Source organism: Haemorhous mexicanus, chromosome 3 (genome assembly GCF_027477595.1).
Source record: "Haemorhous mexicanus isolate bHaeMex1 chromosome 3, bHaeMex1.pri, whole genome shotgun sequence".
Lineage (NCBI taxonomy): Eukaryota > Metazoa > Chordata > Aves > Passeriformes > Fringillidae > Haemorhous > Haemorhous mexicanus.
Window position 1 is genome coordinate 70987574 of NC_082343.1, and position 27896 is coordinate 71015469.

A 27896-nucleotide genomic window follows, 5' to 3' on the forward strand; every position below is an offset into this window, starting at 1 on the left:
TCCAAAAATGTGGTCAGCCATTCCCTAATGAGAGGAGATAATTGCCTGGGTCACAGCTTTGCCTTTGGATCAGAAAGAGGGGCTGGCAGGGTGGTGGGCATGCAGAGAGAGCCCATCCCGGGGGCAGGAATGCTGGGCATGTGGCTCCTTCCTCCTCTGCCAGTGTCACAGGAAGGACACAGGAAGGAGCAGCAGTGGTACTGCCAGAGCGAGGAGCTTGGGGGATGGTTTAGATGTCCCTGTGTGCCCAGGCAGAGCTGCCAGGCATTGAGGCAGTGAGTGGTGATCGCCTGCGGTCACTTGGAGGATGAGGAGCCGGGCCCAGGCTGCAGCTAAGTGAACCTCCTTCCAGGGTTAAGCTAAGAAAATGAGGCTGGAGATCAAGAAGAGCTTCTCGGCAGGGAGATGCGCCGAGTGGAGGGTCAGGATAAAGTGGCGAGGGCTGGGATAAAAGCGGCCAGAACGGCTTTCCTGGGGCAGCTCACCGGGCATCTCCGGAGCTGCTCGGCTCTCAGGAGCTGCGAGAATGCGGAAGGGAAAGCGAGTTTCTGCTCCTTGAGAGTGTAGAAACTTGGAAGTATCTAGAACTCTAATCTAAAAGAAAGAAGCAGTCGAGAAATCCTTTTTTCGATGTTCTTTATATAGTTCTTACAAGCATCATGTGATTGTCTTCAGTAGTCTGAATCACAGCTGATTTAACATTTGGCACCGACAATAAGCGACCGAGGGCTGAAAGCAAGGGATGACTTTCTCGACGAGGCACACCGTTTAGGATTCACACCGGGCTTCCCCCTGAGTTATTTATCCGCTGCGCTCACGCAGAGGCCGCCCGGCTTCCCCCGGGAGAGGCGGCGGGCATGGCCGGGGAGCCGTGAGCCTCCAAGTGTCACTCCCCCACAGAGGCTCTCCCGCCACCGCGCCGAGCCGTGCCTGCCTCTTCCACTTCCTGCTGCAGAGCCAGTTCTGCCGCTTACCTGGGAGAGGCAGGGAGGCTGTCGTAAAAGGAGGGAAAGCCGCCCGGCCGGCTGAGGAAGGAGCCCCGGGCGCGGCGGGGAGCGCGGGAGGCGCGCAGCCCTCTCGCTCTCCTGGGGCAGCCCAGCGCGAACCTCCCTCGCCCACAAGGTAAGAAGTGTCAGAGGTGCCGCCTCTCTCGACCCCTCTTTGCCCTCAGCTGCTGACCCACGCCTGGTTCCCGCTGGGGCTTCTTTTCCCCCCTCAAATCGCTGTCTCGCTCGCTTTCTCCCCCCTCTCGCGGGTCATGAGAGAGCCCGACTTTCACAGATGGTTACAACATGTTTCAGCCATTTCGCTGCAGTTTGTTTTGTTTGCTGGTTCTTGTTCTTTTTTTTTTTTTTTTAAATCAGGAGGGGTTAGGGGTAAACGCTGGGGACGGACACGCCTGGTGTCGAAATGTTGTCCTGCCTATTTACGTAGTTGCCTGGCAATGACTGGCGGCCAGGCCTGATCCCGATCCCGCCCTGCCCGGCTCTGCAGGCTCAAGGTGGTGTGTTGGCCGATGGCCCTTTCCCTTCCCTTTCCCTTCCCCGGCTGACCTGGGACTGCATGGGACAGGTCCACAGACCTGGTGAGGGAGAGGTGGCTGCAAGGTGTGAAGAAAACAGGATCGCACATAGTTTTTGCCCCTTCCTCTATAGCCTTGGCACGGAAACACGTGGGAACAAGACGGTAGTATTTCTTTACGATTAGGATAACATCATCCATATAAAACCTGCTCCCATATAAAACCTGCTCCCATTTCACCCAGTTTCAGGATACAGGTTTTGTAGGGTCAGTACTGGCTGAGCGCCAAGATTGGCACATCTGGGCTTACTGGTCCTCAACCACCACCAGCAACCCTGAGACCAGAAATTCCCATTTCCTGCAAATCCTGGGTGGGTCAAGGCCTGGACTGGCCACACCAGTGCCCCACCATGACCAGGTGTTGCTGTGACAACCATAGCAGGTGATTCCGGAGACAGGGATGCGAGAGGCACGGGTGGCTGGGCCAGGGTGGGCAGGTGGCTGCTGCCTGCGATGCTGTCTGCCACTGAAGCTGGCCTTGCCCTTGCAGAGTGCTGGCAGTGTCTGGAAGCATGCTGTATTTTTCATTTTTTTTATTTTCCAATGGAGTTTTCTTTCTGTTTTCCTAAGGCAGGAAGCAAGACGTGTGCAATTATGGTGTTCGTGTCTGTCAGTGCCCCCCACCCCCAGCAGTGGCTTTTGAAGTTAGCAGAGGGTACATGTCTGAAAGATACACACATTTCTGCACGTTTCATGACTGCAAGTGAGCGTGGCTGTTCTCACGCCAGCTGAGGGAGACACGTCAGGTCCCACAGGCTTCCCTCAGCCTCTCGCCGCCCACGCGCACCATGCAGCCCTCGCACCGCAGAGCAGGCTAGGGACAGTCATCAGCCCTGTGAAATACCTGGGGCTCTTTAGGAACCAGAGTCTTCAATGTAAAGCATGAAGCTGTAGGAAAGCAGGCTGGGGAAATTGATGCTTCTCAGAGTAATCCCCCCATCCCACCCCACTGAGCCAGCCCCAGTTTTGTGACAGGAGTTTTGGATGTCCCAGGGCCATGGGATATCCCGCACTGGGGGTTCTTAAGTGCCTGTGAGAGTTTTATCAGCACCAGAATTGCGTAGGAAGTAGCATCTGGAAAACCATCACATTTTTAAGGATACTGAAGATAATTGTAGATGTTTTCATATTTCACAAAGCTTAGAAAACTGCCTATATCTGAGATGCCTGTTTGGGTCCTGCTAGAGGGTGTCACCCTTCTAGTTTCTTACTACTAATAGTTTCTTACTACTTACTGTCCAGCATTCCTTCAAGATGTATATCAATGTCTACACTAAAAAGGCAAAAATATCATCTCTGCTCTAGCCTTTGCTCCATGGATTGTTTAGTGAAGCAGCATTAGTGCTGCAAAAGAGAATGTGAAGTTTTCCATGCAGACAGGATTTGAAGTATGTTCTCCTGGCACGTGTAGATTTTCCTGCCATGGCTTCAGAAAATAAGTGAGAGCAACCATATAGCCAGAGGAACATTGTTTCCTTCTTATTTTTCTAATTTTTCCAGAAGGCATAAAAATAAGAATTACCTGCCCTAGAGAGCTAAAAGTCTGGGCTAGGGGTGTGACATGTTGCCTTAGTCTTTGCTGTGGAGGGTACCCAAGGGAGAGGGTCAGCATCCGTGATGACAGCAGCTGAAATTTCTCACGGTGAAGTGCGAAACTCTGAAGCTTGGATTTCCTTGGCAGTGCTTATTTAAGTTGTAGACCCAAACCAGTTCCCACATTTGCACTTGCTCCTCCTGTAAGGATTTCCCTCTGGGATTTTTTGAGGAAAGTTATGTCTGGTGTTTCTGTAGAGAAAGCTGCACTTAGAGCAAGTGCTCTTGCACACTTACATTCATCTCACCCCATGGCAACTGCGTTCCTTGGGATCTCAGCATGAGCATCCTCACAGCAGCTTGCAGATTCTGCATCCACTTACTCCCATCCTGCAGATGGATATCAGCAGCACCAGGGAGCTTAAGGGATTCAGCCAAAGTACACAGGAACTATCTGGAAATCAAGAAATACCTGTCTGTCCCCACCCCTTGTGATCTCAGCTTTGCCTTAATCTCTACCCATGGCATTTCAGAAATGCTGTGACTGGCAAATAAAACACCCTGTCCTTGTGTGTTGTGCACCAAGGAAGGTGAGGTTTCTTTCTCATCCTAATGTTTTCTGTTTTAACAAGGTAGACAAATAAATCTTTGATCAAAAGAGCAAAAAATATTCTCCCCCTCTTCAGAAGAAGCGGAGAGCACGACCATGCTCATGTTGCAGTCTCTCTCTCCTCTGTTACTTCATGACAGAAGATTTCTAATCAAAAGCAGATAGATGGTTAGTGTGTGTGTTTTGGGACAGCGTATCCTGACAAGTCTTCCTGCTGAAAAACAGATGAAATAAATACCTGATGGATTTTGCAATCAGCTGCAAGAAAACAGCACAGATGAACTAAGCCCAACAGCCTTCCCCTTGTCCCCTTGCCTCCGTGGAGGATTTTTAGGGACTTTGGCCGTTGCTTCAAACTTGGATGCTCAGGCCCATCTCTACTGACCTGCAGAAGAATTTGCTCTCCTTCGTTTATGCTCTCCCTTCAGGAATGGCCATGGCCAGCAGCAGCTGGATGTGAGCAGGAGATCTGGATGGCACCCCCTGTCTCCCTGGCAGAAGCAGAGGAAGAAGCTCTCTGGGTGTGGGAAGCCTCACAAGGAAGCTGGAAGCTGAAAAGAATCACTGAGCACCCACCCACAAAGGTTATTTGCTGAATTAATGCACATTGCAGAACTGGGTGTATAAGGAGAGGAAGGAAAAAGAGTGGTTTAAGGAGTTCCCTTGACATTTTTGGGAGCAGTCCAGGCTCTGTCCCTCTAGGATGGGCCTCCTCACTTTATTGCAAGCAGAAATATATGCAATGGCTCCAGCTGGTTATCAGTAATCTCCTGAATAGTCAGAGGTGCACTGGGGGATATTAAATTCTTGACGTTTTCTGGCAATATCATGAACTGACTTGAAGTTGCAGTGTCTTTCCAAATGAGGTTGGGCACGATCTCTGCTCTCCAGCAGCCTCTGTGCCAGAGAAGGGATCAGGCTACAGGTTTCTGAGGGTGTTTCAGTATGCTGAAGCATTCCTTTCCTCTAGTTCTTCAACACAGGAGACCAAGCAGGTAATTTTTCTGCCCTGTACCTAACTGTATTTGCAGGGTAAGCTAACTAGTAAAGTCAAAGGAAGCAAAATGAAACTCAGCAGCACAAGGCAACATAAAATACATAATGGGCTCTTTTGGGTCTTTTTCCAAAAGCCAGGAATCTTCAGCTGAGCAAAAACAACACTCTGAAGAACTTCTTTTGGAGGAGGATGTTTTTAAATCATCTGTTATATTTTCAGCAGTATGGGGATTTCTCTTGGGAATTCGCATCCACATGCAACTGCCAGCATTGCTTAAAAGATATTCGGCATGTCCTGGGGTTAATTTATCCCAGGGGCCCATTGCTACAGACAGAGCTCTGCTGTTGTAACAGCTTCTCTCTCCAACAGGGCTACTGAGGGAGGAGGATGAAATCCCATTTCCTACTTTTTTAATGCCAAAGCCCTCATCCCCTTGGTGCCTCCTACCTTGACCCTGTGAGAGCAGGGGCTGTGCGTGGGTGTCAAAACTCAGCTTTTGCTTACACCCCGCAGCAGGGTCTAAGCAAAAGCCTAGAATTTTTGCAGGTAAAAACATAAATGATGGAATTAGTTGTGTCTTCTGTCTGACCAAATTATTTCACTTGGGTATTTGGAGTAATTTTTTGAGGTCATGTTACACAGGAAGGAAGTAAGGCTGTCTTTTAAATATTAAGTTGATTTGGGAGATAAAGAGGCATTTATCCATTCTGAGATTAAACTAATAGGAAAGACATTTTTGAAATATTCTGAAGCAAGATGTTTCAAGAGTTTAGTGGCTGATGTTTTGCGATACAGTTTATTAGAACCCTAATATCCTTTCTCCAAAAGGCAGACTAAGTACATTAAATAACAAACTTCAAGAAAGCAAGCCTGAAGTTTTCTTGCCCATGTTGTCCCTTTCATTCGATTCATGCAGTTCATTTCATAGATAGTCAGATGTTAGCAGTGGAACTAAAAAAAAAGACCAAGTACTTTCAAGGTTGTAGCCTCCAAAGTAATTTAGTGACTTTTAAATCCCATCTGACACTCAATCCAAAACCTACAGAAGTCAATAGAAAGATTTCCATTTTCTTCATTGAGTTCTGGATTGAGATTTCAGTTTCTCCACAGAAATCTGTTCTTGACATGGTGCTAAACTGAAGGCTATTGAATATAGAGGATCTTAATTCAAAGCATTTTCTGGTATTTTCACCCAGGTACTTCAGAGACCAAAACAGCATCTTGGTGTATGAGGCATTGCAAATTTGTTTCTGAAAAGTCGAGTTTGTATGTTTGCTAAGGATTGTATCGAATAGAGGCATGATCAGACAATGTGTGTGGCCTACGAGGTGGAGCCTGTACCCCAGTCCTCAGCTGAGTTGTTCTTTGTGAACACCAGGGTGAATTTTGCACAAGGAACCAGTTAACTGGAGATGCTCAAAGGGGAAATAAGAGATTGCAATGTGATTTGTGCTGCTGGAGTGCATGTCATTCACTTTACGACCAAACATACAGAGATATCCTCAAGTTGAAGCATGTCTGAGCAGGCACTTCAAGGCCAGCTGATCCAAGGGTCAGGTTTACAAAACTGTTGAGGTAAGCAGAAGACAGATGCTTTGCAGGGCATTTGACACCTCTCCTTCACAGATGCTTCTCTGTCAGGGGACCACTCGGCAGCTTTACAGCCTGGTTGGTGTAAATCTGACTGCTGTGCTGCCCTGGTGAGTCACCACTCCAGGGCAGTCATCATTTAAACTGACTGGGACCAAAGGTCCCAGGCAGAGGACAATTTGCCACCCCTGCACAGCATCAAATTCCTGACACTGGTGCTGAGAGCTCGAGGTTTTCTCTTTCCCATCAGGCCAGTTATGCTGGTTGGAAAACCAGGACTCAGCGAGCTTGGCTGATGTTTGTAACCTGGCGTGGAGGAAAAGGGGTGGTAACCTCAGGGAGAGACGTGATAGTGGTGAGCTGACTGTCAGCCTTTCCATCCTTGGTGCTGGAATGGCAGGAGCTGGTTTGGCACCAGACCCAGCTTGCTCGTGCAGGGGCTGCAGCTGTCAGAGCAGCAGCAGCAGCGTGTGTGCTGTGCTGGTGCAGCTAATAGCTGCTCTGAGGACTTGCCTACATGAGAAAATTTACCAGCGTAATTATCCCACTGTAATTATCCCAGGATAACTCCCCCTGTGGATGTGCTTAATATAACATAGGGTATGTATGAATATATGGCAAATCTTCTGCACAGATGGGGTTTAGGTTACATAGAGGAGGAATGTTTACATTGCAGCCCAGCAGCAAAGCACAGTTTATATCCTACTTCCCAGCAAATGTTACACCCAGAATTTTCTGTGCCAGAGGTACTTTCAGGGGGAAGTACATGTCATTTGATCTGATCAGCAAAAATGTAAAGCCTCAACCTTGCCCTGTAAACAGGGGGCACAACATTTGCTTTTACAGAGTCACTGTGGAAGCCAGGGTAGAGGCTGGGACACTGCTTGGTACTTTTCTGTGATCCTGTTCAACTCTTTCTTATAGAGTGATCATTTAAATTTGTTGTTCATTTGACTTTTTTTTTCAAAGTACTGTGACTGAAGTTGGGAGAAACCCTTGGATCTCTAAAAGCTCTTCAAACACGTTATGATTTTAACTTTTTCTACGAGGCTTTCAGGCCAGATTCTTTCACCAAATGTTGTCATTCCCATCGCTTGAGTGCTTAGTTCCCTCTCCTCTGATAACTCTCCTACATGGGATTTTAGCTTCTTCAGTCTGATATAAGGTGAATGGCTGGGGAAATGATGAGCACCAAGTGTGTTTTTCTGTACTCCATGGTAAAAAAGAGAATTTACTGGGAAGAAGCTGAGCTGCACCCTGTAAGAGGATGAAGATGGCTGCACTTCCTGAAGCCTGCTCAGGATTCACCCATCACTGCTGCTGTCATCCTGACTCGGGTTGAAGCAGAGGTGTCCATCATCAGGAGTCACTTGGCCGGACCAAATTTACTGGAATAGCAGTCCCAAAAGGAAGTGATAATTTTGTTTTGGGCCCAAGTCAGTTCTGAAGGAAACGGGAAAAAAATCCAGCCAATAACTAATCTCTCTAAATTATCTTTTAATTTTCAACAATTCAGAATAATTAGAGTCATATGATAATAGACTGGAAAAAAGGGTACAATAAATTAAGCAGCAGCATTTGGAAACAAGACTTCAAGTTGAAATTATTCAGCTAGGTGTGTAATAAAGTTTAGATCTGAGGCATCAGCTGTTATTAGAAGGTCTGGAGTAAAATAATTGCAAGTGGTTGTATTGCCTAGATTATGCCTAAACCAAACCTCCAGACCTAAGTCTGATCTACTGTCAGGTTGCCAGAATTACATCTGAGAGACAGTTCATCTGCTTTTGCTCCCCTCCAGTGTCAGCAGGAGCAGTAGGTTTCACAAATCCCATAAAAAACATATGATTTGCGCAACACAATTTCCAAAACTTTAACTGCTATTTCTTTTCCAGCATCTGAGATGGAGTTATTTTAGGATTATTGCCCATGTGAAACTGTACCGTGTTCACAAGAGTCCTTTTTCTTGTTTTCCAGTTTGCTGAAAAATCCTGGCCTTGCAGTAAGGCAGCTGACTCACTTCCGGTTCAACAAAAAACTTTGGAAATGGCCTCTGCGTCAGGTTAGTCCAAATTATAACTCTCTGCTAGCTTCACTCCAGCTAACCCTCTACTTTCCTGTTTTGCCAAAAGTCAGCCAGACCTTTCTTGCTGTTTTCTGCCATCTTTTTAAAAAGCATTAAAGAATATAAAGAATACATATTGCTCTTCTGTATTTCAGCTCACAGTCAGTGAATGATGCTGGATGACAGGCATTTGACTGTGTAGCTGTCCATCTCCAGTGTAACTTCTCTCAATTTTTCAGGCACTTTTGTGGGTCGAAGCATACCAGTCGAAGTGGATGAATCCGTGCCATGGTCCCAGTTACCTGAACATATCTTGGAAAAGGCTTTGCAGCCTTCTGGAGAGGATATGGAGGATGAGGAGGTCCAGAGCTCACGTGTTGCTCAAAGACCTCAGGCCAATCCATCTTGCCTTTGCAGAGCACCAGCACATCATCATTCAGTGCTGTCCATGAAGCCATACAGCAGCTTGTGGTCAAAATATACTGATCCTGATGGAGGTGGACACTCCTGTTCCCCTGGTGAATCAATATCAGGAGTATTTCCCTCGAAGACACATTCTATAGCTATGGACAAGCCAGGCATGCAGTCAAGAGCACTGCTTTCAGGTGACACCAGGCACAAGTCCAGTAAATCAGAGCAGATCTTGTCTGATGTTCCTGAGGACTCACTGGAGGAGAGCAGCCAAGGGAGTTCACAGTCACAGCAACCCTCAGGAAACAGACTCCTGGCAGAGCTGGGGACTGTAGATACCGGGTACAACTCCCAGTCACAAGATGTCATGGGCATCAGGCATCTGGAGCCCCCCTTACCACTGGTGTCTGTGCTGAACCCCCAGGACCTCCCAGGACCACTGATCTCCAGAGAGTTTTTGGGCCCTGAGCATCAGCAGTGCCCTGTGTGCCATCATTTGCCCCATCCCAACACGCCCTCACAAGCCCACGGCTGCTTCAGGCACCGCTGCCCAGCACAGCAGCTCCCCCCAGGCCCATGTGAGTATCACCTCTCACACCCCAGGAGGTTCTCTGGGTGTATGTCAGCCATCATTCACCAAGGGCGTGTTTCCAGCACAGCATGCAATTATTAAGCTCTTTAAATCTCTAATTGCAGTCCATTTTACAGTTTCAGATTTTTGGGTTATATGGCTGGACTCTCTGCTGCAAAACCTCTGAACCTCTTAAGATAAAGAGGTCGCGGTTACTCATCGAGTGCAGGCAAATGATTTTGCTTAGAAACCAGCCTTTGTCGGTCACGCTGAGCATGCACAGCCTCTCACTGCTGTTATTTCATATTCTAGTCATTTCCTTCCTCCTTGCATCAGTCATTCGGCAGCCTCCTATACCCACTCAATTCCTGTTGTTTTCGTAGATTTCCTTGCTCCCCCTTGGATCCCTGAAGTTGAGAATTTCCTGCCAGGATCAGGATGGGAGGTTACCCTTGATCTCCATAAATAGTATCTCGCAGCACTATGACCAGGCTCACCCATGTGTTTTATTTCTATGTGAAAAGAGCGTGACATCCATCATCCTAATTTTTTTTTTCTGTTGTCAGCTGAAATGAAAGCTCATTACTTAAAATGGAGCCCTCTCAGCTGCTGGTGATTGTGTCGCTGAGCGCTGATGTGACTCCCTCAATATGGGCGTTCTGGCTCTGGGAGACTTCAGTGCAGTTTACAGCCTGCTATTAATTAGTATTCCTTTTCAGTCTCTGAGATTTTTATCTGTTATGAAGTGAGCTTTGAACATTCAACAGCAATATCATTGTTTTCATATAATTTATATTACATTAGTCTCATGAGACCCTGACCTGTTTTGGGCTGGCTTTGTAATAGAAAGCTGTATGCCTGTTCTGATAAACCCTTTTTTTTTTTTAACTTTTTTTTGACTCCACAGCATTTATATTGCATCTGTTTAAGGAGTTTTGTCATTTCAGCTATGTGCTATAATTATGTATATGAAAGAGGAGGGTTTCAGAAACTCGGTTTCCAGCTCTGATTTTGGAACTTTGTAAAGGGGAAGGGGCTACAGATGGGCTTTCAACAACATCTACAGCTTAACATTTGGAAAATGTCCTGTGGTTTTCCTTTCCTACCTTCTCCTTTCTGTTCAGCTCCAAGCAGACAAAGAGCTGGTTGCACAACACCCCTCACTATTTACCTCCTTTACCTCCTCCACAAGCAGGCATCGTGAGAAGTAGGACATTTCCTGAATGAGGACATTTTGTTTGAAAGCAGGAACTCTGAAAGGCTTTCTTCAGAAAAATCACTACCATTCCAGCCATATCCAGAGGGCAAAAAGAGTAAAATAAACTCAGATGGCTGGAGCAGATTTGGTCAGGACCAAGAAGCTGGCAACCTTACTCCTGTTTCTCACATGCCTGCTACAGCGTAAATCACCTCCTGACAGCTCCTTGTGTCTCAGATAATTGTTGGGCAGTGGCAACCCACAACAAAGCTCTGCACCTCCCCTGGGGAATAGCAACTGTGCCCGGAGGCTCTAAGCTGGCTGGGGCACCTGCTATTTGAGATAAAACAACAAAACTGCTTCTGAAGTCAGAGAAATGTTCACAACAATGCCGTGTGCCCGGGGACCGTAATTTCAGATCTTTGTCTTTCAGGGATGTGGGGGTGTGTGGGCACACACGTCTGTGCTTTGAACTGTGGCTGCATCCAATATTCTGTAGCAGCAGACAGATCCAAAGGAAGCTGGTGAAACATTGGCCTTAAAACCTCCAAACCAAAACGAGTGTCCCAAATCCCTGTCACCTTCCGTAGAGCTGGTCATGAGGAATCCAGAAGGAAACCATATTGACTTGCAGTATGGTTCTCCCAGTCCCTTTCACCCTGTCCTGTTGCAACTAGTTAGGAGGGGGGTGGGAAAATCTCCTAAAACAATCACAACAAATGCAATGTTGCTGCCTCACAATTTCATCAGGAATCTTGTAATTATGGGGTTACTTGGAGGGTTTTTTTTCTTTAGTGTTGGCTCCTGGAATTGGAGTATTCCTTCAAAGCTTTGTTTTCGTTCTTTATCCTCCACAAAAGAAAAAAAAAAAAAAAAAAAAAAAATAGATGGTCCTCATGGCTGCTAGGGAAAGGAAGGCATGACCCAAAAATAGCTGAAAGGATTTTAAAAAACTGTTTTGGGGGAAAAGAGCATTTGAGTACTGTAGCTTTTAGAGACAGCTCATAACACCATAATCATGCAGTGCTAATAAGCCCTGCTAGGCTGGACTTTGATCTGCACACAGCAGCTTGGAAGTGCACAGAGCTGCTGCCTAATGAAAACCACAAGCAGAAAGACTGAGAGAAAAAAAAAAATTTCCTTTTCCCCAATTGGGAAACAAACAGCTTACATTGCTTTCTCTTTCAGTTTATGCCAACAGTTCCACTGTACAATAGTTATTAATCAGTGTTATGTGTGGCCAGCAACAGTAAAGGTTTTCAGAATTACTTGAGCAAAGTTATCACTTCGGGTTTCCCCTGCAGCTTCTTAGATGGCAATGGGAGCAGCAGCAAGTTCTTAAAATGTCACTTTGACAGAAAATTCACACAGGGTGAAGTAACAAACTAAGCAATTATTTTTCCTCTTTTCATTTACAATAATCACAGTCTGTTTAGCCTTAGTGTTGCAAACTGATTTGTTCCAGGATTTTGCATCTGCTTTCATGAGAACTTTGGGATGATTCATTTTCACAAGTCATTGCCAAAAAGAAATTTAAAAAAAAAGCCCTACCAAAAAACACAGGCACAGTAAATGCAGGGACAAGGCAGCTCTGAATGTTTAACTGTCAGCTGTCCCAACAGCCCAGCCCCGAGCAGGGATCTGAACCATGCCGTATGTGGATGGGAAATAGCAAGCTTTAGACTCCAAAACATTCCTTCATCTGGCTTCTTTCAGAGCGAGATACCTGCAAATGCCTCCAAACTGCTCAGTTTCCTGAGACATGCCTGAAAAGGAATAAACACAAACTGAGGCAAAAATGTGTTGGCTGAAATGATAGCTGCTGCCTTTATTTTCTCACCCTCCCAGATGGCAGAGTTCCTTACCAACATTTTGCTGAGCCATCGCAACCACTTCCTCCTGTTCCTGGACCTTGCATGAGAGTTATCCGCCCAGCCCAGCAAGTCATCCCAAATTACTCAAACCTCTGTGCTCCCAAAGGCACTGGAGATCGACCACCCCAGAGGACATGCTCCTCCCCTGGTCCTCCTCGATTCCCGTAAGTATGCCTGGGGGGGTGGGGGCTGTGGGAAGTGGAAGTTCCTCTCATCTGATTTTGTGGGCTTTCAACCAGTAATTCTGAATCTTTGTACTGTGAGCATGCCCAGGCTGCAGGAGTACATGTGAGATGCTGGGTTGTTTTCTTTATTTGCTGTTTTACACCCAGTGGGGGCCTGACCCTTTCCTAAAGGACTTCAAAGCCAGATACCTGATACGTTGTTAGAGCACACCCTGAAATGCATGCGTTAAGGAAGATAAATGCATGCGTTAAGGAAGATAAATGCTTAAAGGTTAAAGGGATGAGGGGTTGAAAAATATCTCAGTTGAAACCTTAGAGCTCTCCTGCTCATGGGCAAAGGCCAGCTTGGTGGCTTGCTGGGTCTTCAACTTTACACTGTACCGGCCTGGGACAACACAATCACTGGCTTCCGGTCACTTCCTTCATACCTCTTCTGTGGTGCAGAGAAAAAGGGAGGAAATCCCATCAGTTGCTGATATATCTCTACACTGCAGTTTGCAGCCTTTTCTATGATTTTTCAGAGCAAAATGTCTGGCACTTTTCATCCAGGGCTTTTTGACTAATTACCAGGCCTTATATTCTTATGAGTATCTCATTAGCAGATGGGAAATCCTATTCATGTAGGGGTTCCTTCAGACTCAGCTATCTAAAAACAAATTGAAGGTTCAGGTTTTGAGAATATCTGAAATCAGACTGTTTTTATTCAAGTGCCACAATACTTTTAGAGGTGTTAAACTTACAGGCATCTGTGCTTGAAGATGTCCACTTACGTGACATGGTCTTGGCAGGGAACTGTGAGAATGGACAAGACAAAAGAGGGCAGACACTTGAAATATCATTCTGCTCTGGCCTGTGAAAAATTAGGGGCTGTAACAGAAAAGTGACAGCAAGATCAGGGACTACCTGCAGCAGAGAGAATTGCACTGAAGAGTTTGTCTGAAAATGTAAAAATATTGGGCGATAGCGGGTATCCTTTGCAGTAATAAAATTTAAAATCAAACTCCTGATTTTTGGCACATTTGTTAGATAAGGTGGAGTTTTGGGAAGATCTGTAAATTAGCCACCGGCTAGTGTTTTTGTGGCCATTGATGAGGCATGTGTTGCTTTTGTTAGTACTTTCTTTTGCTAAAAGAGATCCAGAATACTCGGGGTCTGTCCTGTGGCTGCGTGGCTGCTGCTTGCAGGCTGACTCCAGGAACAGCAGTTATATGCTGGTAATATTTGCCTATAGAGTATTTTGTAACAGAAAACATCTGCACCGAAATGAATAAACCAAATCTTAATGTGACAACAGAAAACATGCTGCGACCAGCCTGTCATCATTCATTTAAGGAAGGCTTAGAAAAAAAAGAGAGTGGTCTTGATTGACTGAGCATCATGGCTCTGTGGGGAAAAGCTCTCAGGGAAACCTAAAACTCATCCAACAAATTCAACCCAGCAGATTGCAAGCACACCTCGCATAAAAATCTCTATAGATTCACCTTCCCATTGACTTAAAATCTGAAGCCACAGTGTAGTAGGACAAGGACTGCTAAGCTTCCTAAAATTGTCCCTTATAGTCTGTTTACTACAATGGAGAAGACATTAGGCAAGGTTATTGCTGGTCTGGAATGCCAGTCCCTGACATGAGAAACCCTCATTTGGGTCTGCCACTGTTGGTCAAGAAATTAACTTTGTTCCCTTTGGCAAAACTAAGGGGTTGTCCAAGAATGGAGGCCCTCCAGTGCTGGAGCTGGAGTACCCTTGTAGACCCATTTTCCCAGTTTCCAGCTTTCTCTGAGCCTCTTGTGCAGCACAGGACATCGTGAGAGCATCTGAGGTGCCATGAAGCATTATTTAGATAATGGGAAGAGGTTACCCAAGGGCCATCCTGCTCCCATTCGTGCATAACAACATCCATGACATGCCATTATTTCTCATTCAGAAACAGCCTTTGCTTCTGCTAATTGCAAACTGAACAGCTTTCAGCTATGATGTGACTTACTTCCTGTGATTAATGTTTCTCTGATAAACTGCTTCTTGTGGTGGCCTGTCACCAAGGTATCTGTTCCAAAGACACTGTAGTAACTAAGCAGATGTGCTGAGCCAAGCATTTCTGCAAGAACTTTTCATAGCTAATATGCAGATAAAGTTCTTAGTGTGCTACTAACAGGAGAAGAAATTCTGAATTTTGCCTAAAAAGAAGTATTTTCCAAATCCTCCATTGCTTTTCTTTGTAGAAACCAACTATACAACCAGCTACCTAATGGTCAGCTGCCCCCCAAGGCATGTGGCCTGGATGAAGCATGTGGTTGTCCTTCTGACAATTTTCCATCTCCAGCTGCGGTCCCAAGACCTCTCAGTAACCCTGCAGCCAGGGGAACTCTGAGAACCAGCAATCTGCCGGAGGAGTTGCGTAAGTGCTTAGCAAATTTGTTCTGTGCAAGATTTTACAGCATGGCCTAACAGCTTTAGGTGGGAGAGCTCCAGAGTGGTGAAGGGGGAGGAGAAGGCAGGGGGAAATGACATTAAGACAACAAGAAAAGAAAATACCAAGTGTCACCACATCTCTTGGGTGTGAGTGTCTGTGTTTGGTGGGATGGAATTACCCCCTTGAATCCTGAAAACATAATGGTCATTAATTGCTTGTTATTTTGTTTACAAAAAGTAAATACTGTTCAGATTGTTTTCATGACTCCTTGCTAAACAGGATGTCCCTTTGAGGCAGGAGGGGCTGGAGCTTACAGTAAGACTAAAAACAAACAAAGCCTGAGGGATAAAATGTTTCTGCCTGTCCCAAACCAGACAAATACTTTGAGCCTTGACTTCAGTTTCTCCCTGAACTGGTGAGTTTGGAGAGGACTCTGGGACTTGGTGAGGGCAGCACAGGCTCTGACTGACATGCTTCTTTTGCCACCAGCACCACAGATGCATTCACCCTCCAACTCTTAGGGGGAAGTTAGGTTTCAGAAAAATAGCTTATTTCTGAATGCCAGTCTGACTAGTAGGTGAGATGTACTGTTGCTAAGATCCCTCCACAGCTCTCCTGAGGTTTTGATTTTTCCTTTATTCTTCATTCTGCATATCACCTTTCAAATCCAGAGAGCCACACCTCTCTGGCCTGTAGGAGTGAGTGATGATACCAGATGCCACTCTTGGATAAACCTTACTTTATCAGTTAGTGTGTCCTAGATGGAGGAATTACTGGGTAAAACAGGGTAATCTATGCACAGCTGGATTAGATCAGCCAGCTGCTTTACCCTGATGCAAAGCCATGAAAACCCCTCCCACAAGGGCAAGGGCATTGCTGTCACCAGCCATGCATCCTGCCTGCACAGGGTGTTAATGCTGCTCCAAGGAGAGGCAGTATGACATGCACAAGGGCCCCTCCAGCTCTGTCATATCAGTGTGTCTGGGGAAAGCTGTGCTGGCTGCAGCCAGTGCAGGTAACTTGAGCTGTGGGTGAGAGCCCAGGCTCAAGTATGCTCAAGCACTGGGAAAAAGCAGCGCTGACCACAGGGCAGGGAGAGCAGCAGAGGGATTTACTCTCTGCAGCTTGCCAGTAAGGCAGGAGGAGCTCAAATCTAGAGCAGGGCTTTGTGATAGGGGGTTGTGTTCAACACTGAGCCACTGCACTATCCCACATCCGTTTCGTAAACAATCCAAAGAGACCTAAGTGGGCAGAACCTGCAGCATGGTGGAGAAGGAGGGCTGTGACAGTCACACCCCCTGAATGGTGTATTTAAAAGTGATATGTATTCATACAGACTCTCTCTCCCAGGCAAGGTCTTTATAACCTACTCAGTGGATACAGCAGTGGAGGTTATGAAATTTGTGAACTTCCTGTCTGTAAACGGATTTCAAACTGCTGTAAGTATTCCTTCCAGAAGAAATTTCTTTCAACCAGGGAAGAGGTTTTTTTTAAAAAGAGCAGGGGCAATACACTGTACATTTAAATGTTTTTCTGGTTATCATCACATTTTGTAGGCTAAAGAAGATACAGATAGGATAAACTAGCCTTAGTTTTGCAAGCTGTAACTTAAATGATCTGCCTTTTTGTTTATTCTTCTTTTAACCTAATTTTGTGCTTTGAAATATGCCTTAATAATGATCCTGGAAAATTTCACTTAGTGACGCCAGATGGGCAATAATATGAGGATTTGTGAGCTATTCCATTAATATTGTCTCATATTTGATCTGTAATATCAGTATTACAAAAGGTCAATTTTATGTTCTTCCCATCCTACCTTTTATTTTCTCCAGTACTATTACATCATTGATTCTTCAGATGTGAGTAACTTTCTCCTAAAAAAGATCTAAAAGTAGATTCTAAAATTCATACAGCTTAATGAAACAGCCCATCTCATAGTTTCATTTGCTTTGTTATCCCTTTAAAAGTGATTTTGCTTTGTTACACTTTTAAAAGGGATTCTGAAAATCATTGGCCTGAAAAAGGTCTGTGTCATACTCTCTAATCCCATAAGCCATTCAGATTTTTACTGAATTTCTCATGAGTTTGCTTCATCTTAGAGGCCCACAGAGGCTCTAGGATTCAGTGTTCATCAAAATCTTGATTCATATTTTCTTATTTCAAGAGCATATGCTACCTGACCCTTCAACCTTCACTCTTTGGCTCCATTTCAGGAAAGCATTTAAGCAAGTGGCTATCATTAAACTGAATGAGACTCAGTGGGGAGCTTTGCACATGCTTATTTATTTTCATGAATCAAAGATTTTTTTTACAGAGACTGCAATTATACTTCTCTCCAGCAGTTCTGTACTATGACCAACTCATAAGAAAGCTTTTGGGCACCATAGCTTTACAGAGTAGAAGGCTCATTAATAGCACCTTTGCTGGACAGGCAACTCTTGGAGCCTGTTGCAGAATAAAAAATACAGCAAAATGGCCCCAAAGCAGGGAAACAAGTGAGCTCTCTGCATTCAGAAAGGGAAAAAGAAAGACTTGAGAGCAAATAATGACTCTTATCTCAAAAACTTGGAGAAGTTAATAATTACTCCATTGGTCACAATCACTGACTGCTGGTTTCTGGGTTTACTGGGTGTGCAGAGAAGCCAGCAGTGTTGGTCATATTCAGTCCTATGAAGTCCTTCACTGCTCTGCTGTCACTGAAGTCTGGGTAACTGCACCCAGTTATCAGTGACCTGGCTGACTTCCCACCACACACCCTGAATATTTAGTTCAATATGTACCTAAAGCTTCCCACTCAGTAGACCCTTGCAGTCAGATAATAGCAGGCATTTGCAGCTATAGAGATGGAGAAGGTGGGCAGCACCTTTTTCTGTCCAGTAAAAAATGCTTGGGAGTTGGGGACTGGCAGGGCAGCCAGTCAAAGGGCCAGCTGAGTGGGAGCTCAAGGATGTGCCTGCAGCAGCCCCTCTCTGCCTGCCTGCTGCCTGTCCAGCTTGATTCCAGACTGCACAGAAAGGGGAGAAGTGCATGTACACATTTTTTTCCTAAGGAAATTAGAAATGCTTGTCATAAACAAAGACAGGAGTAGGTGCTCTATCAGTGCCCTAAAATGGGGAGGAAAGGTGAAGGGATGCTCACTACAGACTTTCATTCTCTTGCAGATTGATATCTTTGAGGACACGGTGCGAGGTATTGACATCATTAAGTGGATGGAGCGCTACCTAGGTGATGTATGTAAGGGCAATTTAACCTTGTTTATAGCAGAGGTGACCTGAGGAAATTGGTTGAATTATTCTAATACACAGCAGGACAGAATGAAAATGCAAGACCCTACTGTTATCTTCCCTGCCCCTGTAGAAATGGCAGAGGTGTTGCAGAGAGAGTGTAGGCAAATCTCTCTCACATCTGTATCTGATGGTCCCAGAGCTCGCTCTTTAAGAAACGAAGGGCTAATCCTAGCATTCTTGTGAAATTCTATTGCTGCCTGTTACATCCAGCCTGAAGCTGCCATTAGAAAAGTTATTCCTCCATCCCCTTTTTAAGTAGTGGGGTTTAGCTGTGCTTGGTTACAATGATATCTGTATTTCATCCCAGGCTGCCATAGTCATGGCTCATGTTCATCCTTCTCACCTGTAGCTTTTACACTGATACCTAAAACGCTGAAGGGTTCTTCTGGAAAATTGGTATTCTCTTGGTTGATATACAGATTGCTCTCATCACTTTGTATCTATCTAAGCAGTAAAACAGAGATTTACCTTGCTGCCAGTGCTGTCTCCTTCAGCAGCAACTTCCTCTGAAGTTCCCCTGAGCAGTGAGTGCACATCTCCTTTCGCATCAAGCCAAGTGATCAGACTATAGCAGCACAGCTGGGTGCAAACTGGCGATTCTGTTGCTGGACAGGAGCCATCATGGGCTGCCTTCCTTGGATTCTCACCTTGCTGAGTGTCCACTGGTCTCTGACTCGCTCTGGCCTGATCTCCATGGTTCAGGAACAGGATGACAGAAGTGCTTCACTCTCCCCCACCTGAGCAAGGAAGCTCAACCATCTGAGCCAGCCCTCCATAGGTTTCCTGAAGGTGTCGATGCAGGCCCTACGCAGGTTTCCTGCAGGTGTCCATGCAGGCAGGATACAACTGCATGCAGAGCCAGCCTGGGACCTTAGCCACGGAAATGCAGTCATGCCTACTGGGGCTTGCATCAGGACAAATTAGGCTTGGGCTCACTGTGTGTAGTGTAGGTAATGAAACCAGAAGACAGGGTGACTTTGCTTTTGCCAAAAATCACTTAAAATACAAGCTGGCAGATCTCTTCTGGGACTTGTGCACAGTCAGTAGGAGAAACCAGTACGTGCAGAGAACAATCTCCTGCCTCTACCTGAGGATCTTTCTCTGACTACCCACCCCAGAAAAGTTTGGTTTCCCTTGGTTTCTGTAGAGGCAGTTTCTAACTTCAAAACTCTTACATGTGGAGGAATGGGCCTGCTTGGACACAAGCAGAGGAAAGTGTGCAACTGGGCATGTCTCTTGCAAACCCTCAACATCTGTAAGTGCTTACACACATGTCAAGCACAAGCAAAAGTAATTCAGGAGTATGTTGAGTCAGTGAGAGGGTTAATGGCTCCTTACCATATTTGACCCTATGGTGGGGCAGATTGTCTTGGTACAGCACAGAAGGAAAGAGTTAATTACATGCCTGGCAGACTGTAAGATTTGGAAGCCTTACACAGACTTCTTGTGCCGGGGATGAAAGGCAGGCCCCAGGTAAACACAAGTAGGAAGCTTTCATCTGCTGCATTTCAATTGGCCTGCCATTAAGGAGGAGAGATGTTTCCCAGATATAAAGGATGGACTCTCTCTAGAAACCTGAGCTCAGTGTGGGGCTGGGATTAAACAGGTCAGAGGCAGGATCCAGGCTGTCCTAGCAAGGTGGAGGAGCATTGCCTTCAGCCCATAGTGACAGAGCTGCCAGGTACCCTTAAACCTGCCCAGGCCATCCACAACAGCCCCCCTCTTTGCACAGCCACCTCTCTGCACACTTTGCCACTAATATCAGCAAGAAAAGACATAATTTCTGCCACTGAGAGTCCTAGAAGTAGCTTCCACAGCCCGCTGTCTTTAGTAGCTTTTTGTATAAAAAGCCATAGATTACTAAAGAGATGCACTTCTACATAAGCTGTTGGAAAACATTTGGGTCTGAATTTAAAGACAAAAGTTTTCTGTGTATGCACATAGACACTACACTGATAAAAAGTCGCTTTTTATGACAGGGATTCCAAGTGTCAACTGGTAGCTGCTAATACATCTCTTGACATTTAGATTTTCTATATTGAGATGTTGAGAAATAACGAGGAGAACGAGTGTGTGAGTTCTCCTGTATTTCCTGCCAGAATGAATGAGATCCTCTTGTGTTTGCCAGGAACACAAAGATCACTTAAAACACAAACTGGCAGATTTCCGATCTGCCTCTACCAAACACGCTGTGTTTCTCAATTTCATGAAAGTGCTTTTCTCCCTAACAGAAGACGGTGATGATAATCATAGCAATCAGTCCAAAATACAAACAGGATGTGGAAGGGGCTGAATCCCAGCTGGACAGGGATGAACATGGCTTACATACTAAATACATCCACAGGATGGTAAGCAAGGACATGCATTTGCTGTTTTACAAAGACTGTCTCTTCTTCTCAAAAGACAAATCTGTCTCCAAATGGCAGGTTCTTTGCTTTGTTTTCCCTAATCCCCATAGTTAAACACCCCTCTTTGGAATTCATTAATCCTTCCTCTCATCAGCTCGTGTGCTCATTAACATCTGCTAAGAGGTTCAAGGAAGAAAAATCCTATTAAACATGCTCATCTTATTTCTTCATATTCTTTATTGTTCAACGTTTTTCCCCTCCTTCACCTTCTTGAGCCCTTGTATAGCCCTGAGCACAATCTTATCTAACAGTGCCTGACCTTCCTCCCTCTAAACCAGCCCCTGTTGCTTCAGCCATCCTGGAGCTGAGGTCTTTTCTTAGGCAGCAGTAGAGCTGACAGAAGGATGGAATTGCAAAGCAAAGGCCAGAGATGCAATGTGGGGCTCCTGGGGAGTGCAGAGGGGTGCCAGAGGACCAGACACCCATCTCCACAGCCTGTCACAGGATGCACATTCAGCCCAGAAGAGCCCATAGAGCCATTAAGCTGATCCTTTCTCCTTGGGTTTGCAGTTAGCTGCCTTTCTCAGCCTGTAACCCATCTGATCCCCCAGTTGGAATCTGCAGTCAGGTTTCTCAGAAGCTGTCACCAGCAGCTGAGCTCTCAGCAGTACTTTGCTGTCCATACCAGCCCTGGGATGCCTGTGTCCAGGGCCACAGGGAACAGGCTGGGCCCTGGCTCAGACATGGACCTGGCCTCTGGCTGAAATCTTTCACCCCTCTGTAGGCCAAACAGGGGTGTTAGTCAAGACAGGCTTCACCAGCTCAAGATGGATTTCATGGGATTGCACCTGCAGCTAAACCCACAATTATTTCACACCATGAAATTGAATGTTCAAGAAATGTTGACAGATCTTTCCTGTATCCTTTCTGTAGCAATGAAGAATTAGCTTAAGTGGCCAAACCAAACAACACTGAGTCCACCAGCAATAGATCAACTCATTTAACAGAAGAGCAGTTTAAGTAAGCAAGGAATGTTTTTATACATAGGGTTCAGATGCATGCGGAGGAAAACTGTCATGTCGTTACAATAAAACTGGCTTTTTGTTCTATTCTAGATGCAGATTGAGTTTATACAGCAAGGAAGTATGAACTTCAGATTCATCCCTGTGCTTTTCCCAAATGCCAAAAAGGTAACATACATGCATGCTTATATGCTTTCCACATGATTAAGTGCATTTATTTTGATCACGGTGCAGCAGATGGAATCTTAAAACCAAAACAGTAAATTTCTTGGTTCTTAATAGCCTACAAGTAATATTCAAAGCTTATAGGTTTATGTATTCCAAAGTTCATAGGTTTGTGTACATGCAAATAAAAACCATTTCATCCACAATGTAAATCAGGGTATTAATGTATTTCTGATGATGAATGTACAACTAAAACTCAGATGGCCTTGTGCACTGAAAGAATTTAAATGGAGAGGGGCAATCTATCCAGGAAGCATGCTTTTTATATTAACCCTTTTATAATTTTGTCCAAATGCAATGCTGATGAGCGAGATGGGCAGGATTTATGACTGATGTGAAGAGAGGGTCTGGAAGAGGGTGTGTTCAGAATATAAAAATAAAGAGTATAATAAATACTAAAGTACTAGACTGTTTCTTGACAGGCCCATCAAAGGCAAACTAAGATTTTTTAGGACTTGCAATTTCATCTGCCCTTCTTGTTTTGAAGATTCATTTGAGAATAAGACAAAAAATTACAAAGACAAAGACAAAAATATTAAAAGGCTTCAGTTATAGCTTTCTCAATCTCCTGCATTGTATTCATGTTTACTTTGCATAACTAAATGCACTGTTTGTACACTGTTGGGTAGCTATTATGTTGCCACTAGGTACAGCTGCATTTTAGAAAAGTATGGGAAAAAAAAATCTTTTTATTTCTTTGGGCGCCCAAATTTTGGAATGAGTCAAAATTTAAACAATGTTATCAATGGTTACAAGGCTGTGCAGTCCCACTGCACTTGTGGAGTTTAGTGTAATGAAGTTCTTTATTTAAGCAGCGATTTAAGATCAGAAATTTGAAAATATGTCCCTGGGTTTGTATAATATGTGAGGTCCTGTGGGTTGAACAGTACCTCTGGTATTTCATGTCATTCAGATCCCTTCCTGAATGATCTCAGTCTGCTGCTTACCTTAAGTAAGTACCTGGAAGACAGCAATGGTGGGAATTGGGCAGGCCAAAGGCAGAGAAGCACTCAGCATTTTTTCAGTCATTCTTTGATGGGGGAAAAGGGCTCCTGACCTTGGAGCTACTTGAGTGCCCACCATGTGAATAGACCACACAGTCAAGAGCCACTTGGCACCTTAAGGGTTGCAGAGAAAAGTGTCCCAGGAGACACTATAGCTGTCTTGGGGCTCTGAGACAGAACAGTAAGTTTTGTTAATTTGGGCTCAACTTTATTTACCAGAAGACTATTTAGTGTATAGCAGCAGTTCTCTCAGACAGTGGTCTGTAAGGAATTTCCAGGGTTGGTTTATCCAGCTGCCTCTACCAAGGCATCAGGCTCCAGGAATCCTTCCTGCTCACCCTCTGTAGTCCACATAACCCTTCAGTTTTTTGAGAGGTGCCTTTCTCATTAAATTATGCAGATCAGTATTTTCTACTGCTGTTAAGCTTTAGTCTCTTTCTCAGCATAATCCTTTGGTACATCACCTACCTTCATCTAGCTGCTTAATGATAATGTAACTGAGGACATCATGGGTGGAAGGAGAGCACCAGAGCCTGAACAAGTTGCAGTAATGAAGTCTAGAGGCAGTCAGAGGGAGTGAGGTACCTGAAAGACTGCCAAGTATATGTACAATTGGATGATGTTGGTGGGCAGATTACTTCAGTTTTGTCTTTTTTATACTGTCCTTTATACGTTCAAGTGTTAGCATAGCTGGCAGTGGAAAAAAGCAGAAAAGATTTGGAGGATTCATCTGGGGATGGGGCTATTTGATGAGTTAATCTCATATACAGCACATCATAAAGCACTGCTGGTATGTGAAAATTAGTCGACCTCCAACAGGAAGAGATCTGTGTGATCCAAGGAGCGTTCATTAGGAAGCTGAATAATGAGGCGAGGAATGCACAACACGCGGTTAAGGAGGAACTGGCATTTCCAGCTTCCAGTCTTACACTGCTAAAGGAAACATGGGTCTTGCTGGTTCAAGGTTTGCATCACAACAATCCACAGAAATGTGTCCTCCTCATCTGGCCACCTGATGACCAAAGCATTAAGCCAAGATTGCCCCATGCTAGAAAGGGGTGAGATGAACAGGGCTGGTGCCAGGGAAGGCAGGACATGTCAAACCATGCCCTGCTGTCACAGCCCTGAGCAGTCCTGTCCTCTGCACCAATACATTCGGCCCTCTTCCTACTAGTTTGAACTGTGGAGTTATCAAAAACTCTCCCAGTGGCATAGAGAGAATTTCCTCTCAGCTCACAGATACACAGCCAGATTTTAAAAATGTAAAGGACAGTAACCATTTTCCCATTACTCCCACCTGCAGTGACAGATGCTGTTGTGTGGCAAGGAAAAGCCCCTTTCTCACTCTGGATAAAAATAGCAGCTATAGCTACCCTTTACCCCTACACAACCTCCCTCAAATTAAAACTATTACCAGAGCTGATTCATGTCCAGGTGCTTTTTGCACTGGCTTCATTATGGAGGGTATTAAACAAAACTGTACGAGCAGTTTTGGAAGCAAGGCACAGAGCTTGTCTCTGGATGAATAGTGCCTCTCTCATTATATCTCCACTTGCTGATTTCTTACTTACTACACATTTCTCACGCTAATTTCCATCTTAACTAATGATTTACCCATGTGGACCTCTATCAAATGCATTTCTGCAGTCTAGACTGACTATATCTCCTGTATTTCCTTTGTCCAAAAAATGTGTTTTCTTATCAAAGGTAGAGAAAGGGCTCATTTGGTAAAACCCATGCCATATTTAATTGCATTTCCTTCTATAGCTCCTAACAAGATTTAAGAAAGAAACAAATTCCATGTAACAATGGTATGCATGTGCATGCAAACGCAGTCATCTTTCTTTCTCCCAGTCACATTTGAGTCTCTTGGCCAATTCCATAGAGCTTTGTCAAAGGAGTAAAATTCACAAAGATTAAAATCCCTTCCAATGCCAAAATAAAAAGACTAGCAGGTGGAGGCAAGAAGCCTTATTTTTGCTCCTACCAAAGGGAATGCTGTGAGATCTTACCCCTGTGCAGTGAGATGTCCATCTGGAAGAACAACCTCCACTTTAGAGAGACCACTGACCAAAGCCTATCCTTTCTCAGCCACTGGAGAAAGAGGGAGGTCAGGTTTGATAGATACCTCTGCCAGTCACAAAGCTACTTGTTCAGAAGCCTAGGTGAGTTCACACTAATGGACCTGTAGGTGCTTGTGTGACTTACCTCCTTCTTCCTATACATAAATCCTGTAGCTCTAACAGAGTGGTTGCATCAAGTACCACAAACTGCTCCCTGAGGAGGGAAAGCAATGCAGCCTTGTTCCTACAGCTGTACAGGCCAAGGAAAAGACAGCCAATTTGAGAAGCATGATCATGGGAATGAAAGGTTTGGACTGCAGCTAGGCTGTTTGCTGGCAGCAGGACATGTGCAGCCCATGCCAGGGCATCCCCTGGCAAGGTGCCAGATGTGCATGCCAGCAGCTTTTTGCTCTGTCCTCTTGGAGCTAGCTCCACTAGCTTGACAGGAACTGTGCTGCTCCTAACAGGGGCTGTCTTGGGAAAACACTGCTAAATAAGAGGTCCAGGGACCAAGTGCTGGATGTCCTGGCTCCTCATGTTGCTTACCTGCTGTCTTATTTTGGATGGGTTCTGGTGTCTTCAATTCCAAAACAAATCTCTGTCTCATGGTGACCATATATTGGTTTTAGTCAAGGATCTGTCTCTCTGTTAATTAGTGGTATTATAATAGCCCTTCACCCCTACACATCCAGGCTGTCCATATGGAAACTTCCCAAGGCTGTGGGAACATGAGGTCTGAGCAGACTCGTCTCCGTTAGCCAGATGTCACTCTCCAGCATCATGGTGGTCCCAGCTTCATCATGTTAATGGCCATTAGCCAGCCCCTGTGACGGACTGCACCTTTTCCAGGATGCAGGGATTGGTGGAGGTTGGACCCTGCTAATCTGGAGATGCATTAGTCTCTCCTCAAACTCAGCATCGGCCTCAGCCTTCTGCTCAGTTGGTCAGAGCACACCATGCTTGGTGAAGAAAGGTGCAAGGGGAGGGGGGAGAGGGCTACCAGCCTGTGAAATGTTCCTGAGGGGTCCCAGGCTTCCCCCACTGATCTTTATCCCAATGTTGAACATGCTGTATGGGTCCTTTAGCAGCTACTAAGGTGGACTCCTCTCCTCTCCTCTCCTCTCCTCTCCTCTCCTCTCCTCTCCTCTCCTCTCCCCTCTCCTCTCCTCTCCTCTCCTCTCCTCTCCTCTCCTCTCCTCTCCTCTCCTCTCCTCTCCTCTCCTCTCCTCTCCTCTCCTCTCCTCTCCTCTCCTCTCCTCTCCTCTCCTCTCCTCTCCTCTCCTCTCCTCTCCTCTCCTCTCCTCTCCTCTCCTCTCCTCTCCTCTCCTCTCCTCTCCTCTCCTCTCCTCTCCTCTCCTCTCCTCTCCTCTCCTCTCCTCTCCTCTCCTCTCCTCTCCTCTCCTCTCCTCTCCTCTCCTCTCCTCTCCTCTCCTCTCCTCTCCTCTCCTCTCCTCTCCTCTCCTCTCCTCTCCTCTCCTCTCCTCTCCTCTCCTCTCCTCTCCTCTCCTCTCCTCTCCTCTCCTCTCCTCTCCTCTCCTCTCCTCTCCTCTCCTCTCCTCTCCTCTCCTCTCCTCTCCTCTCCTCTCCTCTCCTCTCCTCTCCTCTCCTCTCCTCTCCTCTCCTCTCCTCTCCTCTCCTCTCCTCTCCTCTCCTCTCCTCTCCTCTCCTCTCCTCTCCTCTCCTCTCCTCTCCTCTCCTCTCCTCTCCTCTCCTCTCCTCTCCTCTCCTCTCCTCTCCTCTCCTCTCCTCTCCTCTCCTCTCCTCTCCTCTCCTCTCCTCTCCTCTCCTCTCCTCTCCTCTCCTCTCCTCTCCTCTCCTCTCCTCTCCTCTCCCTCTCCCTCCCCTCCCCTCCCCTCCCCTCCCCTCCCCTCCCCTCCCCTCCCCTCCCCTCCCCTCCCCTCCCCTCTCCCCTCCCCTCCCCTCCCCTCCCCTCCCCTCTCCCCTCTCCCCTCCCCTCTCCTCTCCTCTCCTCTCCTCTCTCCTCCTCTCTCCTCTCTCTCTCCTCCTCTCTCCTCTCTCTCTCCTCTGTTTATTTTCACAAGCTTTTTGACGCCTGTCATTGACATCAGACTTCCTTTGAAACATGGTGAAATTAGCCAGTGTGATGGCAGAAGAGAGACAGGCAAGCTGTGAGATCACACAAAGTTCATTTATTTAGGAACCCAAATACAATTCTGAAGCCAAATTAACATTTCTTGTTGTTACAGGAAGTGCCTAGAACAGACAGAATTAAATCTTCCCTGGCAGGGTGTGATGGAATCTGAAAGATTCTGCTAGAGATTCAGAAGGATTTACAGGATTTAGCTTTTTTTTTCCTTGGTTTTTTTCAGGAGCACGTGCCTACCTGGCTGCAGAACACTCACATTTATAGCTGGCCAAAGAACAAGAAGAACATCCTTTTGCGGTTGCTGCGGGAGGAGGAATACGTTGCTCCTCCAATAGGACCTTTACCCACACTCCAGGTTGTGCCGCTATGAACATTATAACTTAAAGCACATGACGAGTGGTTGTTAAAGGGTTGTTCCTGGCAGGGAGCCAACACTCTTCCAGATGGCTCTTTTTGATGACAGAAGACACTCTTTCTGCTAAAGGAATTGGTTGTCTTGGGTTACTCAGGCTCAGCTTGTTCTCTACCATGTTAAACATTTATTTCCAAAGCTGATGGGGCAGAACTCTCTTCTCCAGATTTTTTAATAAGCTACAAATGGAAAGAATGCCCACTTTTATTTTAACATCTGGTTTGTTTTATTAGTCATTATAGCAAACAAATACCAGAAATAATGTTGCAATAAGTGTAAAATAAAAATTACATCCTCCTTTTCGCTCAGGGTTTCTTTAAAGATATTCCTGCATTGTATAGCATTACTGGACTATCAATTTGTATATAGACTATGAAATATATTTGCTTTTTGTAAGGCAATCGTA

At 45.6% G+C, this 27896-nt stretch overlaps 1 protein-coding gene and 1 long non-coding RNA gene across 7 annotated transcripts; one reads left to right on the forward strand and one right to left on the reverse strand.

Annotated features, from left to right (window-relative positions):
* Nucleotides 1-619: 619 nt before the first annotated feature.
* LOC132325216 (uncharacterized) lies at nucleotides 620-4251 on the reverse strand. Of its 2 annotated transcripts, XR_009485851.1 has the most exons (3): nucleotides 4110-4251; nucleotides 2260-3568; nucleotides 620-2146 (listed from the first exon to the last, which is right to left on the reverse strand). It is a non-coding gene; the product is annotated as an uncharacterized LOC132325216 (long non-coding RNA). The 2 variants fall into 2 exon arrangements; XR_009485850.1 differs by having other exon boundaries at nucleotides 620-3568.
* On the forward strand, nucleotides 669-27896 carry TRAF3IP2 (TRAF3 interacting protein 2). Of its 5 annotated transcripts, none has more exons than XR_009485848.1 (11): nucleotides 670-1122; nucleotides 4153-4308; nucleotides 8286-8370; nucleotides 8613-9362; nucleotides 12402-12591; nucleotides 14832-15007; nucleotides 16373-16461; nucleotides 18184-18247; nucleotides 20541-20657; nucleotides 21773-21847; nucleotides 27302-27366. XR_009485848.1 is itself a non-coding variant. In XM_059842276.1 (11 exons), the coding sequence occupies exons 2-11, from the start codon at nucleotides 4198-4200 to the stop codon at nucleotides 27446-27448; spliced, it is 1809 nt and encodes a 602-aa protein (XP_059698259.1). In that variant the 5' UTR covers nucleotides 675-1122; nucleotides 4153-4197; the 3' UTR covers nucleotides 27449-27896. The 5 variants fall into 5 exon arrangements, 4 of the variants coding, with proteins under 4 accessions (XP_059698260.1, XP_059698259.1, XP_059698261.1 ...); XM_059842276.1 differs by having other exon boundaries at nucleotides 675-1122; nucleotides 18184-18252; nucleotides 27302-27896; XM_059842277.1 differs by lacking the exon at nucleotides 20541-20657 and having other exon boundaries at nucleotides 669-1122; nucleotides 18184-18252; nucleotides 27302-27896.

What these genes read in the sequence shown, in the direction of transcription:
- TRAF3IP2 (XM_059842276.1), top strand. Translation starts at nt 4,198, where the DNA reads ATGGCACCCCCTGTCTCCCTGGCAGAAGCAGAGGAAGAAGCTCTCTGG. An exon ending in GGAAATGGCCTCTGCGTCAG is followed by an intron (nt 8,371 to 8,612) that starts GTTAGTCCAAAT and finishes TCAATTTTTCAG; the next exon opens with GCACTTTTGTGGGTCGAAGC. An exon ending in CAATCTGCCGGAGGAGTTGC is followed by an intron (nt 15,008 to 16,372) that starts GTAAGTGCTTAG and finishes TCTCTCTCCCAG; the next exon opens with GCAAGGTCTTTATAACCTAC.